The sequence below is a fragment of the Thermobia domestica genome, chromosome 12 (genome assembly GCF_964235325.1).
Source record: "Thermobia domestica chromosome 12, izTheDome1.hap1.1, whole genome shotgun sequence".
Classification (NCBI taxonomy): domain Eukaryota; kingdom Metazoa; phylum Arthropoda; class Insecta; order Zygentoma; family Lepismatidae; genus Thermobia; species Thermobia domestica.
Genome location: NC_137465.1, coordinates 76421118 through 76438512, shown reverse-complemented (window position 1 = coordinate 76438512; position 17395 = coordinate 76421118). Strand labels below are relative to the sequence as shown.

The 17395-nt window shown below is 37.7% G+C and overlaps 1 protein-coding gene across 1 annotated transcript in view; it reads right to left on the bottom strand.

The window, feature by feature from the left end:
• Positions 1-16954, bottom strand: part of LOC145666519 (ubiquitin-conjugating enzyme E2 Q2) — a 361803-nt gene extending 344849 nt beyond the window's left edge. The window contains exon 1 of the mRNA XM_081733809.1: positions 16632-16954. Coding sequence (XP_081589935.1) covers positions 16632-16793 — 162 coding nt within the window. The 5' untranslated portion in view covers positions 16794-16954. The remainder of the gene's footprint in view (positions 1-16631) is intronic.
• Between the last annotated feature and the right edge of the window lie 441 nt (positions 16955-17395).

Genomic DNA, 17395 nt, shown 5'->3' with positions numbered 1-17395 from the left:
GAATCCGCCCTCCACTGCACAGTGAGCCAGAATCAGAATCTGACTGGAAAAAAGTAGTTTTGGCAACTACGCCTAATCTACATTCGAACAGTACAGTTGTCTTAAGTAATAAATAAGTTTTCATGCTGTGTATCAGTAAACACGGATAACAGCATATAGTGGCGGCAGCAGCACTTCAAAATTGATAGTTCTTTATTTGTTTTATAGCGCGCTGAATTGGTGTAGTATGAACGTAAGGTTTGCGGTTTAATTGCGCATGTGAAAAGGCAACGAACGATCGCAAAACAAGCTATGAGTAAAGGTATGTATATGTACTTGCTGTTTGATTAAAGTTTTGATTGATTGGTTTACGTTGCTGTTCTTAGAAGCATTTCTAGAGAGTCGAAGTATTCATGTATTGAAGAACTGCTATTGGAAATTGAAATTGAAATTTAAAAATGTACGTTCATGTCTGTATTGAGATCTTTCGTCATGGAGTAGTTTGATATGTGTATTTCGAAATACAGTTGTGATCTACTGCCCGTTCTTTGTATTTATTGTCTTTTCAAAGTTAGGTGTAGCGAGCCGGATATGCTCTTTGTGACGTGAAGAACCTGTACGAGGTATTGCGTTCTAAACCATCAAACGAAGCAGTTTATAATTATGATACGAACAGTTATGGAATGTAAATTCTTTCTGTGGATGTTCTTCGCAGTGTGAGAGTGACTTTAAGTGCCTTCAAAGTGATTTCGAGAAGCATTGGAAGCTGTGTAATAGAATGACTGATAAATTTTTATCCAAATATAATGATTGGTTGGAAGGACATATTAAGTTCTCTGAAAAAGTATTTACTGGTTTCAAAACGATCTCTTGAAACCAAGAGCATAGGCCTTTGACAAGCAAATCAGGCATACCTAGTAAACTCTTCGAAGATCCGGAAACAAAGTCGAAGAAAAAACTTGTACAATCCGCGGCAAAAAACCTGCAACATGAGGACGTAAGTTTATTGTGAAACTACGATTAACAGCACAGGCAGTCAACAAAACTTTTATGTGGAACGAATCACGCCAGGATAAACCTCGGCCTCCTCCCGTGCACACTTATTTTAGAGCAAAAGACTTCGTTATATCACAATAAACTTATATGCTCATGTTGCAGGTTTTTTGCCGCGGATTGTACAATCCGCAGCAAAAAACCTGCAACATGACCATGTAAGTTTACTGTGAAGTTTAACAGCCCACAGAATCAACATAACGACTAAGCGGCTCGAATCACGCCAGGAGAAACCTCGGCGTCCTCCCCTGCACACTTATTTTGGAGCAAAAGACTTCGTCGTTTCACAACAAACTTACATGCTCATGTTGCAGGTTTTTTGCTGCGGACTGTACAACCACTCGTTACAAAGCATTCTGAGTAAGAGTTGGTGTTGGCTGCCCAATGTTTATTGAGAGCTGCTGGAAAGATAGATGCCGCGGTTGTATTAGGAGAAATCACTCAAACGACACCTAAGGAAGCAACGAAAATCAAAAAGGCTTATCATTCGCCGAAATTCTCTCAAACACTTATTCTCCGGATGAAGTCGTGGCACTTATTATAGATAACAACTTAACAAAAAGACAGTATGCACATTTGAGACTAGGTGCAAAGGCAAAACATTGACATATATCTGTCGTATAAAGTGGTGTGGGAAGCAAAATTAAAGCGTTATCCCAGAGAAAAGAATATTATAGTAGCTGACACGTCAGCCGAAGATAATTTACAAGCAATAGTAAATCAGACAATTCAGCGCATCGTGATTTTACATGAAGATTATATAAAACAGTGCATCAAAGATGGAGACATAATGAAATTAGTGTGTGAGTGGGGTTGCGATGGAAGCAGTTGTCATAATGTATATAAGCAGAAAGTTGAAACAGAAGATAAATTGAACTAGTGGCTCAGATATTTTTGCTATCTCCTTTGTTCCCATACAGTTGTATTCAACATCAGATGGGGAGGTTGACAAAGCAATTTTGTAGCAAAATTCCAAACCATCGTCGCCTAGATTTTTTCGACCCATTAAATTATTGTACCAGAAAAGAGAACTGAACTGTCGAGAAAAGACGTGTTTTCAATGGAAACGCAAATACGTAATTTAAAGCCTACTAATGTACCAATTCAGGAGAAGGAAGTAAATGATATCCCTAAACTTGTGTTCACAATGGTGAATGGAAAGATGTGAAACCCTGTTGCAGAAACCTCCTCCTCAAACGTACTCCTTGGAGGCACTTAAAGTCACTCTCACGTCACGAAGAGCATATCCGGCTCGCTACACCTAACTTTGAAAAGACAATAAATATAAAAATTGGGCAAGAACGGGCAGTAGATCACAACTGTATTTCGAAATACATATATCAAACTACACCATGACGAAAGATCTCAATACAGACATGAACGTACATTTTTACATTTCAATTTCAATTTCCAATAGCAATTCTTCAATACGTGAATACTTCGACTCTCTAGAAATGCTTCTACAGAACAGCAACGTAAACCAATCAATCAAAACTTTAATCAAACAGCAAGTACATATACATACCTTTACTCATAGCTTGTTTTGCGATCGTTCGTTGCCTTTTCACATGCGCAATTAAACCGCAAACCTTACGTTCATACTACACCAATTCAGCGCGCTATAAAACAGATAATGAACTATCAATTTTGAAGTGCTGCTGCCGCCACTTTATGCTGTTATCCGTGTTTACTGATACGCAGCATGAAAACTTATTTATTACTTAAGACAACTGTACTGTTCGAATGTAGATTAGACGTAGTTGCCAAAACTACTTTTTTCCAGTCAGATTCTGATTCTGGCCCACTGTGCACTGATGCATTGCCATGGGATAAAATTAAACGTATTTTCACAATATGCCACAAGTCGAAATATTCTCGTTTCTTGAACATTACCTTTGTAAAGAAGTCATCTAACCTGATGCTGCCCATCTTCCTTCGTATTCTCTGAAGTCAACTGCAAAAGATCCCTGGATTTCAGTACAGAAAGACATAAATTAACATTTTACTTTCTCAGGTACAGAATCAGATATTCTGTTATGCTCATGCAGAGTTTGTAAGCTGTGTTTAATCTTACTCTGAGCAAGTTCTGAATTATTCTTTTGTAGCCTGGGGTCCGAAACCGACTGAGCGCGTACTAGTTTGTACTTCAGAGGGCTCCTTTCCACAATCTTGATTGTGCCCAGCAAACAGTTTCGACAGTCAAGCCGGAAAGCTAGTTTACCTGATGCTTTCAGTTCTTTCAATAGTTTTTCTGTCTTAAAACCAATGTCCACTTCTTTATTTCTAGTAAATTTTCATCTGCAGTCAAATCCAAAGCAAGAAGCTTCAATGCCTGTCAGCAAGTTTCATAATGCTTTGTTTAACAACGACTCATTAGATTCTTCAAGAAACATAACGTTCTGAGTGCAGGAAACAAACAAATGGCTCACGACTCTGGAATTTCCTTTAAAATAGTTCACATTCTGCTGTGACAGTTTTGAAGACACGTAATTTACAATTCATGACTTATCTTGCACATTTACGTTCCCTGACTTTCCATGACATTTTACGCAAAATGCAGGATTTCCCTGACCCGTTTTAATTTCCCTGATATTCCCTGATTTTCCAGAATGTGGGAACCCTGAGATACGTATACACACCCCTGAAATTATAAGAACTTGGGACGTTGAATCCTCTTCCCTTGGTGGGGGGCGCGGTGGCTCAGTGGTAGAGCGTTCACCTCTGGTGCTTGGGGTCCCGGGTTCGATCCCAGCCCCCGCCAAGTGAACTTTGTGGTGGACAAACACCGTGCTCGTGGGTTTTCTCGGGGTACTCCCGTTTCCTCCCACTTTCTTCATTCCACCATTTCACTCATTTCTCATTATCACCGTCTCCTTTAGCCTAACCGGCATAACCGTGGGACGTAAAACTTACAGATTTCATTTCATTTCCTCTTCCCTTGAGCTGCGTACGCCACCGCAAGCGAGAGAAACTGGCTCTTGATTCTGTTATCACAACCTCATGTAATTTCATTTTTAGTAATCTTGATTCCCCTCTTCAGTATATTTCTTCATTTCTTAGCGCAATATTACATATAAACATTTGTTTTATTTAATTACTTGGCAACACTTCTACGTTGCAGGTTGTAAAGCTTCGTGAAAACCAATTTAATGAACACCAAATTAAGAAAAAAGTTCACTTTGCTATCAGCAGAACAAAGAGTTGAGTTGAGTTGATTTTAGTTTAGCGTCCCTTTCAGCAGCGAGGCTATATGAGACGTGGACCTACTGCTTAACGTGGAATCCGAACCACATGAGCTCCCGCCGGGAATCGAACCCGGGTCTCCCACGCCATAGGCGCGTATGCTAACCGCTTAGCCACGGAGGAGCTCAGAGCAGCAGAACAAAGAATATACTTGGGTATAATTTTATTTTTTCACTGATATGTTAGTCACCTGAGAGAATGTTTTATCTGCGGAGTTCTTCCCAATGCAACAATAAAGTTATTATGAATTATAAGTACATCAAAACTATGAATTATAACTACATCAAAACTATGACATGTAGTACTTATGAGCACGTATATTTCCTGAAATACCTGTTCTTTGCACGAGAAGAATAGATTAATGCAAAGTACAGTTCTGTACAAAAAATATCCAAACCCATATGTTTTCTGGAAAAGCATTGTTCGTAAGAGAGGTTTCCTTACGGGGGGTTTCTTTATAATATTCATGTCTGACAGATGTCTTCTGTTTTGTGTGACTTAAATAAATCCTCCTTTATCTTCGCAGCAACCTGCCTTGCACTTAATTTTCTCTCTTGCTTCGCAAACCTTCTACTACTACTTTGCACAATCTCAGGTTTTCCTTTTTCTTTCTTTCTTTCTTTTCTTACGTCCACACCGGTGCCGTAGACTTAATATTTCAGATCCTGTTTGACGTTTTAGAACATTACCCACTTATCTGTGGTCAGTGTCTAACCTTCTTGTGATTTCTCTATTCAATATCTCTTGCATCTTCAGTCCCTAAATCATACCTTGCTTTCTTGGAGATGGTTCCTTTTTCTCTCCTGTGATGTAGAAACTAAAACTATATGACCAAATCATTGAATATAATGGATATTAAAACAAACAGAGCTTTATATTCGAACCCAGCTTTGTAATTTAGAATACGGCACCAGCAGTCTTCAAACTTGTCAATATGCACTCTTTTTCCATAACTCTGTGTCCTAAAAAACAGCTGACTGAAAAATGGCGGGAACCGAACAATGGCGCCATCCAGGGCAAGCATTTTGGGACTTCAAACATATTCCTGTTATCTAATATCCATACAGTACACTAAATGGCATATCTTTGATCTCACTACGCTTCAGTTTCCTACTTAATGAATATCTCCGAACATCGAAATATATATATATAACTATACTTTTCCCCTAAACAAACATATAACAAAGAAAATTAGTCGATTATGCCAGGTTGGTATCATTTTTATATACTGAGAACATTATTACAGAACTTGACCCCTTCTGTCCTACTCTTCAGAAGCACTGGACACATCCTCTTACTTTTATTAAGAAGTTCACATTTTAAATCTCACACGACAAAAGTCCCAGTTCAATTTATTCGCAGAGTGGCACTGGTCATGACCTTAAAAAGTTCGTTGCTGAATTCTCTATGTATGTGTGTGTTATTTGCGAATTTTTCAATTTTGAGCCCTCCATTTGATTCAACATTAAAAAATTGTTTGAAAGAAGTGATGGAATTTTTCGCATTACTCTTACCCTTCCAGAGATTTTGGCCAAAAAAGTTCGGATTTCGGGAGATTTAAGGAGCCAGATCTCGGAAACCGTAAAAGTAATAGAGAGATGATATTTTGCGAATTTTTCAATTTTGAGCCCTCCATTTTGAGCATGTGTCTTCGCAAAAGAACACAACGTAGAACGTTTTAACAGAATTCTTAAACAAAACACGTGGAAGGTGCCTTTCATTTCAATTCAGGCACAGCATGTACAATCACCATCTCAGATACTGTTGAAATTTTTTTCAAAGCAACTAAACATGTTTTTAAGAGAGCCATATTTTTTTGTTTTGTCGAAAAAAAAATTCCCGCCAAGTAATGGGCCGTCAAAGACAGGGAGTACAATTTATGAATTGTAGAAGATATGGCAAATGGTCAACTTCGGAGCCCCACCATTCAGCTATGGAGGCAAGAGTTATAATTCTTGTTGTGGTATGTACATAGGGATATAAATAAACTAGCCCTGTATACTAATAACCCAGATGACAGCGCCAGGCTGTTAGATGTCTCTTCCTCCAAAAACGGTGCATGGCTTCAAGCCCTAATTTCTCACACACTTGGCCTACACCTTTCTAATGAGAGCTTTCGTATTGCTACAGCTCTACGCTTAGGTGCTAATATTTGTGAGTCTCACCACTGTCCTACCTGCAACGCATATGTTGAGAATAAAGGATTACATGGTCTTTCATGAAGAAAGAAAAAAAAAAAGTACGGGAAGACAATCTCGACATCATAATGTGAACGACATAATTTGTAGAGCCCTCGTTTCAGCGGGAGTTCCTTCAATAAAAGAACCAAATGGTTGTTGCCGCTCTGATGGTAAAAGGCCTGACGGCATGACCTTGGTACTGTGGAAAAAAGGAAAAGCACTACTCGGTGATTTCACATGTTCCGATACGTTTGCTCCTTCTAACATACCCCATTCTTCAATTCAGGCAGGTCTCGTCGCTGCTCACAGAGAATCCGACAAAAGACTAAACTACACAAACCTACTGTACAAATGATGGTTTGTAACGGTAGCAATAGAAACCAGTGGGTCTTGGGTCACGAAGGATCGAATATTAACGAAGTTGGTCATTGATTAGCGATCAAAACTGGTGACCCCCGAGCTACTGCATTCCTTTTCCAACGTATCAGCATTGCCATCCAGGGCAGAAAATGTGTCTTCGATCTTAGGCACATTACCTCCTGGTAAAGAACTGGACGAGATTTTTCTTCTATAACCCACAATAAGACAGGAGTACAGACATCATAAAAGACCGACAACACTTTGACGATGTTCCGAAGAATGTATTTTATAACTTTAGGCGAAATTTATGTATTTCATGCTGCAAGCTAGTTCTGAGTTTTTAAAAATAGGCCCCTACCAAATATCAGTAACTTTTGTGAAAAAAGTGTCATTTTGATAAACGTTGCTGTACTTTTTCCTTAATGCTTAACCTTTTAAATTATATCACCTATTTTTACGTGATAAGGTAGAATCTTCATTATTCGATTAAAAAAGTACCAATAAGGCTTTTTACTTCGTTTTTTTCAAGACTATAGGCATTTTAGAACACGTTACGTATGTTTTCACGCCTTTCTGCGTTGAGGCACAGTGTGTGATGACGTCATAAATTTAAAAAGATGATATTTTGTTATGCGTATTATTATTATTTTTTGGCGGTTACATTTTTCATTCAGAAGACTGAAATTTTGCACACTCGTTCAGTGCACCTCTTGTTTTCAGATCTCTGCGTGGAAACAGCGGGGTCCAGAGGGGGAAAAATGTTTTATAAAAGGATATTTTTAACAAAAATAGCTTTCTTCGTGATTTTCCCGCCTCCGATGGAGACATATGAATGGTACCGTTTGAAAGCCTGTTCTATTCTGAAGGAAATGATGTACGTACTATGCTCCTAGGATAAATAGGGATGTCTCAGAAACTGTTACCTGAGATCCTGTTTTATACGGGAATCCGGGATATTTTTCGCAGGCTCCTACTCTGCACCTACAAAATTGAAATTTTGCACATTTACTCAGTGCCCCCCTCAGAATTTTTCAATTTGTTTCAGATCTCTGCCTTAAAACAGGGTGAGGGGTCCACAGGTAAAAAAAAAAAAAATAAATAAATAAATAAATAAAAATAAAAATAAAAAAGATATTTTCAACAGAACATTCCTTTTTTCGTGATTTACCCGCCCCAGATACATGATGGAAACATTTGAAGAATATCGTTTGAAAATTTGTTTTATTCTGAAGAGAATAATGTACAAATCATGATCCTAAGATAAATAGGGATGTCTGAGGAAATTTTTATATTACATCCGGCTCATCTGGAGCATTGTGGGAATGTTCTTAGCTCACTGTTAAATAGATTCCTCACCCTTACTACTCAAGATAGAAGCTTGAAATTTTGTACACACATTTAGTACACCCCTTAGTATTTCCCAGTTGATTTTGAGATCTGTGCGTTAACACAGGGGAATCCAGAGTGGATCAAAATTTTTTAAAAAAAGTGAAAAGAAATGTCGATTACTCTCAAAATTTCCCACTTCAGGGACATGATAGGGAAATGTGAATGTTACCACTTCAAAGGCTGTTCTATTCTAAAGAGAGTGATGTATGTACCATGATCCTAGGATAAATAGGGATGATGCTGTAGCTGCTTGACTGAAAGTCTATAGTTTACCTTTAAAAAGAGCCATAATTTAAAAGGGTTAAGAAAAACTGCTTGGGATTGATATAGGTTAACGATTGGGGATAATTAAAAATTCAACCCCAATACTTTCACTTAAATGGCATAATTAGCATTTAATACTAATTCCTAATGCTTTTTCTTCAGTTCGCGACTTGTATTATACGAGGAGAAAGATTTGATTTAAATCAAAAAACTCAACAAAAATGATTTTTAAAAAATCATGATTTTTTCCATCCTGAAAATAAATAAACTATATTTTATTATAGTTTGGTCCTGGCAATGCTCTTGGAGCATTCTCAATTGGTCTTTTACTGTGGTCTTCACCGTTCTGATCGTAGTTTTTCAACCGCTTTACGCAACCCCTAGAACCGTTTTACTCATATAAGGATTTAAAGCTCCGTTCCTATAAAATTAAAATGGAGCAAAAATTACATCTGATTTGAATCAATGGAGTGAATTTTGTAGGGAATTATTTCTAATGATTAAAAAAAAACCGTAATTCCTTTACAGTGTGAGGTCGGTGTAGAACAAATCCTTCAAATAGTTTCATAGGGAAAAAAAGTCACATGATGATAAATCAGGCGAGCATGGAGGCCATTCAATATCTCCGAAATGAGAGCTCATATGCTGCGGAAACATTCCTCGGTTGACTGCCATTGGATTTCTTGTTGTGTGGGCTGAAATTTGGACAGAATACTCCTTTTGTCACAAAATCAAGAAACATTATCCACTCTTGGGGAAGAATTTATTCAAATTATGTCGAGAATATGACACGGAGAATGGAAGAGGCACTCCAGATAGCAAATAAAGGTGCAACAGAAAAAGCAGGTTCAGTATGAACGAATTTATGACGGAGAAGGAAGAACTCATTCAAGTTACCCCAAAGAGTTTGCTTATGCTTAATCAGGATATCCGACCCTACACAGAAGGTGTCTGCTTCATTGAGGGCCTTGTCCAATATATCTACACCATTAACTTTAATTAAGGATACTGAACTAATGACAGTACCTTACTCGTGTTTCATTATCAGTTTCCTTTAGTTCTTGTATAGCACGAATTCTGTATGAGTGCATTTTCAACTTGTGCATGGCTCTGTGAGGGGCAGTTTTAGGTAAGTCGAATTGGTCTGCAAGTTTTTTTAATAGACTTTCTTGGAGAATTGTCATTCGTACCTCTACATTGTGAAGGGACTCCGCAGTAAGTACTGTAGGTCTTCTGGGCGAGGACTGTCACGAACAGAACAGACTCACGAAATGGTTGCACAAGGCGCCATAATTTGCTTTTCTCTAGAACTATTGATTCGGGAAAGATCTCTTGAAATCGTACTCTAACCGCTTCATACGAATAGGCTTGAAAATATAACTCAATAATGTTCTCTCTTCGACGGAATACAGCATTGTAAACAACAACAACAGTGTCAATAATCAACACAACATGACACACAATGAAATTCGGTAAGCACCTGACCGAAGCAAAATTCCACTGCGAATAAAGTGTTATGTATTTTCTCCCTGCCAGCTGCAGGTGGGTAATTATTTTTAGCGTAGGCCTATATTTAGAAAAAATCAATTTATTATTTTATTGCTAAATCACATTGCTCAAAATGTGCGAAGTTATACCTGTGGTAGTACTTTTGCTGGAACATTGTTGCCAGAATGCGCTATTTTATTTACAAACTGGAATTTTCTGAATACGTAAAAATAGCCTTTACAACTGTCAACGCTGTAAATAACGTTATAAGCAATTTGCAATTTTTTAAAATTACACTTCTGGTCACTTAAACAATTACTAAATTTCAACGCTGCGATTCGTCTCTGGTTTTATTCTCAAAATATCTCCAGAGACAGAGTCCGTAGGGAGCAGGCGCGTCAGCGAAGGTCGGTATACACATAAGCAAGGATAGCGCAAAATACTGTATATGGCATAAAACTACTTACTTTACGTGTTGAATTATGTATCTGTACGTTACCGCCAGGTTAAGTGAAAATGAACAAAACTTGAAAAAAATGTCAGAAGTGCCTCTAAAGACGTAACTACGAAAGGTACACGAGAACAAGTTAGTGCTAAGGATAAGACAGTCTTTGCTTCTTAGAAAAAAACAAAAGAAGTACAAAAAAGAAGCACAAGCAAAAAATTAAAAGAATACATAACACCCTTTTTTCACCAAAAAAAGAAACAGTTGCTCTAAATTCATATGAGCATAATGTGTAAGTGAAACTAGAGGATTGATTGATACTATGTTCTTTGATGCCTCAACATATTGTTACGTCATTTTTCGACATTTGTTATGAGAGAATTATTATCATCATTTTTGGACATTTCTTTTCAGCCTTGTCTCTTTTTTAAAAAAATCCACAAACATGCTGTGATCTCAGTTATATTTTTGTCGTATTTTGTCAAATATTTGAAATTGTAAACAATGGTATGTTTGCTGTATTGCAGGTGGTAAATGATTAAGTGGAGAGCCAAAGCTGTTAACGTGTAAAAACCAACATTACCGCAACCACCAGAATAATGGCGAGAAATTATAAAGACAAATAGGATCGAAAGTGATTAAAATGCTATAACAAAACAAGCTTGCAGCAAACAGTGCAGGAGATCAAAGAGGCTAAAATAACATTTAATGGCATTCCCCAAGCGACACTAAGTTTACATGTTAATTCGAAAACCACTTTAAAGACTCATGGTGGACAGACAGTGTTCAATGAAGCTGAGGAAAATGTGTGACGTGTGGCAAAAGCATTTAGTGTGAAGTAGCTGTGTATTAGATGTGAAGTGACCATGTGATAATTGTGTAAACTCTTAACTTAATTCGCTAAATTCAATTATTTTATTAAATTGCAATTATCAACGACAGAACTATGAACTCTTTAAAATCCATCGGAACAAAACTTTTATTTACATTTCCAGACAGCTTCTGTAATCACATATTTGTTAATAAACACGACTAGTTTCCTTATTGCCTTTCCGGATACCTTTACGCACAGCCTGATACTTCCCTGTTCATTGGACGCGAAAGTCATCACTTTACAGCCAGACAAAACCACGGAGGACACATAGACAAGGGGTATTCGACACACGATCAGGATAGGTGCAGAATCAACGAGAGACGCGGATCGCACCATTGGAGAACAACCAGGTCCATAACTCAAAAGTACCATTCTGTTGGTTTATCACCGCAGAGTTTAAGGATTTAGGATTTGGATTTCTGGGCTTTCGGTATCTAAGGCCATGTAGCCCTTCACGATTTGAGGGATGATGTCCCTCAGCGAGCACACAATCCGGGGAAAGGGAAGAAAGGATTGGGGAAGGAAGGAAAAAAGCGGCCTGGGACCTATGAGTTAGGTACCACTCCGGCACTTGCCTGCTGTGAATGAGGAAAACCCAGGAAAACCTCATTCAGGGTGGCTGGCCTGAAAAAGCTGTTACACTTTTTCGACCGAGTGACCCCACCGGGCCGCAGAGTTTAAGTTGAATCTAGTGGAATGAAGATGCAGGAGAATATCAACGTAAAGACGCATTGTCAAGAGAGAACTCGACGCCCCTTGCAGTACAACAGGATAGAGATCCAGACGTTGACTAACTCCAGTGTATCCAGACTCCTCCAGAGAAAGACATTCATCGTTCCAGATGACCAGGACGACGCCAGCCTCGTTGGAACTATCAGGCTAGTGCTTAAAACCTTTCTCTCTCTCACCTATTTCCCCAACTAGTCATTTTTCCTAATTAAAAAATTTGAATTTCATTTAAATTCAACCATAATTTTACAGTCAAGTACCGTGTTGTGCATCAGTTTCATCTCCATTTTGTTGCGTTCATTTAATAAGTATTCTGAGCTATAACTGATGGCACAGCACTAGCTAGGGGTTTCCTTTCAATTTGGATTACTTACGGATCATTGCAAAAGACTATTTAATCTAATAGGGAAGAACTGTTCCGAAATTCAAAGACAATTTATCCGGAAAGGAATGGACGGACGAATTTTACAAGCGACACAAAGATGTCTTGACAATCAAAAATTGTCCCAATATTATTCCTCAACGTGATGCTATTAACCAACACGTCGTGAACAAGTTTTTTGATAATTTCACAGAGATCATTCAAGATATCTCACAGGAAAACCTGTTCAACTACGATGAGACAAGTATGTCAGATAACCACGAAAAGGCAGTGCATTTTTAAAAGAGGGGTAAAGTATCCAAAACGAATTATGGGCCACTCAAAAACCGCAATCTCGTTGATGTTTTCTGGATCTGTAGCAGATGAGCTTCTTCCTATATAGTGTATAAAGAAGAGCATGTATGATCCACATGGGCTGAAGGCGGTTCTCCAGGATCGCATTACAACAGAACATCTCACGGGTGATTTGAAGAAACCTTTACAGATCAGTTTAAAACCATTTTTCTCCTACGTGCCCGATTTTTAATAGGAAGAAAGGTTGTCATAGGAGACAATATTGCCAGCAACTTTTCTGTCGAAGTGTTGCAGTTGTCTGAACAACATGACTTAAGTTTTGCCTGTTCGCCTGCTAATGACACACATCTGATGCAGCCGCTGGATGCGGCAGTGTTTGGACCACTGAAGAAAACTGGCGATCAATCCTAAAACTACAAACTGAAATGCCCAAATAGTACACAGACAGGAATGAAAAAAAGACAAGAGTTTCCCAAATGACTTTCCAAGTTATGGAACAGACTGCACGAAAACAATACTGTGAAACAAAATTTGATCTCAGCATTTTGGGCAACCGTACTGGCTCCTTTGAACATGAGTGTGGTGTTGAAGAAGCTTCCAGATTTTATGCCACTTGGTGATCCTGACCAAGAAGAAAGCAGAAAAAGTAGTCCTGTGGTGTTCAGTGAGTCTGTACTAGACTATTTGAAGCAAATGAGAACCACAACTTCCTCTGAACTAAGAAATGAAAGAAGATTGCAATTGAAGCTGGTAAAAATATATCAAGTGACGACATCGACCTTCAGCCAACCTCTTCTACTTCTGGCAACGTCACTTTGAACACTAGGAAACATATTCAGCAAAGAAACAAACGAAAACCTGTTTGCATCAGAACGGAATCAACTTCAAGCAAATCAGAATGTGATGACCCCGCAACTTCATGTGTACAAAGCAACCTCTTTACCCGCACTGGAAGATATTACTGATAACAATAATTTTATTAAAGTGTCCGACTTTTTATTGGTTGCTATTACAACTGAAACAAAGGGTACCGGTAAGTGTAAAATGCATCTCAGAATGAAACCCTTTGTTGGGCAAGTAATAGGTAACATGGAAATACAAAGAGAAAGTCTTGTGAAATTTCTGAAAAGGGAGAGAGGAAGCAAATTTTCCTGGCCACTCCAGGAAGACGTTTCTTTAGCACTATCCCGAGATGTCAAGAGAAAGCTTCCCCAACCTACAGTTGACAAACGGGAATGCCTCATATTCCGTCGGGTTTGATAGTTTTGTTATGGGTTAGAAGTGGAACCTCTCATGTAAATAGTCAATATAGCGCTAGTAGTGTATAAGTAAGTTACGGGTTTATAAGTGAGTTATTGTGTCGTCTTATGTAAATTACTATGCTTCACACTACATGTACCGTAGTGAGCTTCTATCACATATATGAACTAGGCTATCTTTTGTGTCAACTGTAACAATGATTAACGTTTCTGAATCCCTTTTGAAGAATTTGGACTCTCATCCAGGTGTGTACGTACCATCGTAATTTGTGATTTATTGTAGCTTATCCGCATTTGTCTGATTTTCGAGAAACACCTTCCTTGAAACTTCTGCTTATAAATCTCTTGATTTTTGCTTTAGAAATATTTTACACATACCCTCTAAATCTCTCTCTCTCTCTCTTTTATTTATTTATTTATTTTTTTTTATTTTATATATATGATTTAACTTTACAAATTGTACGCGGGGGATGTACAAAAAAATCACGTAAAATCCAGGGTACGTAAATCTAAAAATACTGACATTTCAAATTTTGAACACTAAAATTTTTTTACATATATGTTTGTATATTGTTTTGTTCAGTTTTTTATAAAACTTTTCAGATCTGTGGTCAATATGAACGTGCGTCTCACAGACCATGCCTTACAATGACGATTATATGGAGTGTTCATGTTCCCCCCACAACACAGGTAAAGATACATGGTTTCTATTTTGTGAATCATTTTCTAGTGCATTTAATTTTTGTTAACTATTTGCGTAACATCACTGAAACCCAGTTTATAGTTGACAGAAATTATACATCCCAACTTTGCAAAATGAAGAAGGTATTTCAAAAGACTCAAAATTTTGTTCATCCTCACACCACCTGACGCCTACAGAAATAATATCCCGATATATTTTCATTGCTTGCATATTTGTGATCCAAGTAACAATACATTACTATGCAACGTAAATTTGACAATTACGTGGATCCCTTAACTCTCGGACATTTCTTTAGTTCCGCATCATGAGTTAGCACATTGGCTTCAGATACTTCTTGCTGGTTACTAGCTATCTTATGGGCGAATCCGTGCATAACAGGTTCGACATTCATTAATGTATTTTTACGTACATACGCATGTCACAGGCAAGAACACAACATATTTAAATTATTTACACACTAGTCTATTACGACATTATTACAAATTTGTTCTGTAAATTTTACAAATTTGTGGATCCATATTGTAAATCTGCACCTGACTTGGTAATAGTATACATGAAAAACCCCTGATCTGCGTTTCTTCTGTGTTCTATTACCACTTCTACATGAAATACTATAAATTTTCTACGTAGTGCAATAGTAAGAAGTATCCATGTGCACAAGACATGCGATATGCGTTAAATCCCCCACACACACACACACACACAGTCATAGATAAAGTACAAGGGCACTACACATGCAGATATGAAGTACAGGTACGTTCTTTTTTATTTTTGTATCGGTCGATAAGTAAATAAAAGTCGCTTTGTTACCCCCTTTGCAAGTTCGTACATACTCAATGAATAATCCCTAAAAGTATGAGCGTCCTGCTCCTTCGGGAACTGATGCAGCTTCATGTATACTATATCCGTGGAACGAAGTATGGTTTACTGCCATGATGATACAATACAACTAATCAATAATCCTCTTAGCGATTCGATTTCCAATGTTTGTATGCATTTCTTAAGCGAGCAACCGAAAGCCAGGATGCCCAAGGTATGGTGGCGGGAATCTGCACGATATGCTGTCAGTGTCAATAAAATACCTAAAATTTAAACTGTGTGAGTAGTACCGGTACTCCTAATTACAAAACGTTTACAGTAATTATGGTATTTGTATATACTTTAATCAGAGGGATGTTAACTGTATGCTTAACTGTTTTCCCCGTAAACTAAGGAAATTTTGATCAACCTACTCTTCAAATTCAACACTTTTCCTTTATGATAGATTTCAACCGAAAATACCCAAACTTCTGCAACTTCACTCGGATGGCATTAAGAATTCTCCTCAACTCGTCTTGGCTCGAGAACTGAGTATCTTGTTTTTCTCTAAATTGTGATAAAGGTAGAAGACAACGGGCCCTACGGGACTTTTAAACCACCTTCGCTCGCTTATCTATATTTTGTGAAGTATCGTTGCAGATCTTATATGCACAATACTGGGGGAGAAACTAAAAGCTACCCCTGCACTCAATTCCACTCACCATCGATCTATATTAGCGTAAGCAGCAGTTGTCTCATACAAACAATAATCTTTTGGTTCGTAGTAACTGTAGTGCAAGGAAAAATACTTTTCTTTTCTAATGAGGACTTTTGTTGGGACGTTAGATTCACAGGGAATATCTTCTCTTCTGCTCGTACGAGGATGAATATTGTAAAATTGGTTATCTACATCGATTAACGTATAGGAAAAATATTCATGTTGCTGAGAAGATTCCAATCTACTTTTAATAGAGTATATAACGCAAACCTGTAACATCCAATATTTAAATAGAATGACTTAAATTGTAACAATATCGCTAAGACGTACCTGATCTTATTTTATTCGATTACGGCAAGCAATCTGAGCTGCCACTCTATATTCAAATGCCTAGTTAACAAATCGAAATTTCAAGTATGACATAAAACAAGATCCAGATAAGCAGCATAAAAGATTTTTGGTTACACACTTACGGTGATATTTGCATGAATTTCATACTTCTTTCCATTTTTGCCTATGAATCGGCAGTTCAATTCGTCTACGCTTGCAGACACTATTTGAAATCGTTCATGGTTTTTTGGGAAAACTGATTCCAAAGTCTTAATTTCTTGTTTCAGTGTATTAAGACAAGCCATTTGTGGTTCACCCTTACATACGGATACCTGCTGTTTTAATTTCTGTCTACACGAAATAATTTTCACTCTACACTATTACATTCTCCAGTAAAATGGCGACTACAAGTGCTCTGATACTCGGCCAATTTCGTACATTTCCGTGGTGTTAGCAGTCCATCCAGAGACAAGTGAAATTGACCTTCAAAACTCAAAATTTCGTACAGCTGCCCGAACTCATTCAACATTACTTTTAGGAATTAATATTATCCTAATTAGTATCACTAATGCTTGAACAGAAAAATGTAATATAGATGATTTCTAAATAATTGAACAGTTATTATACTGAACTGGTGTTCGTGCGTTTGATTCCAGGACAGAACGAACAGCAGGTATGGTAGTAAATATTACTTACTTAATCATTCCAGGTTCAATTACCAATGGGCAGGGATGTAATGGAGGGTATACGGAGGGTAAATCCACCTCTAAGTTTTGGAAATTATCGTATAGCCAGTGGCGTATTTACGATTTTGTTTCGGGGAGGGCATTGCTAACTTTCAGGGGGGGCTTTGCCTGAAAATGTGAAAATTCTGCAAGATATTTCATATACTTTACTATAGTAAGTA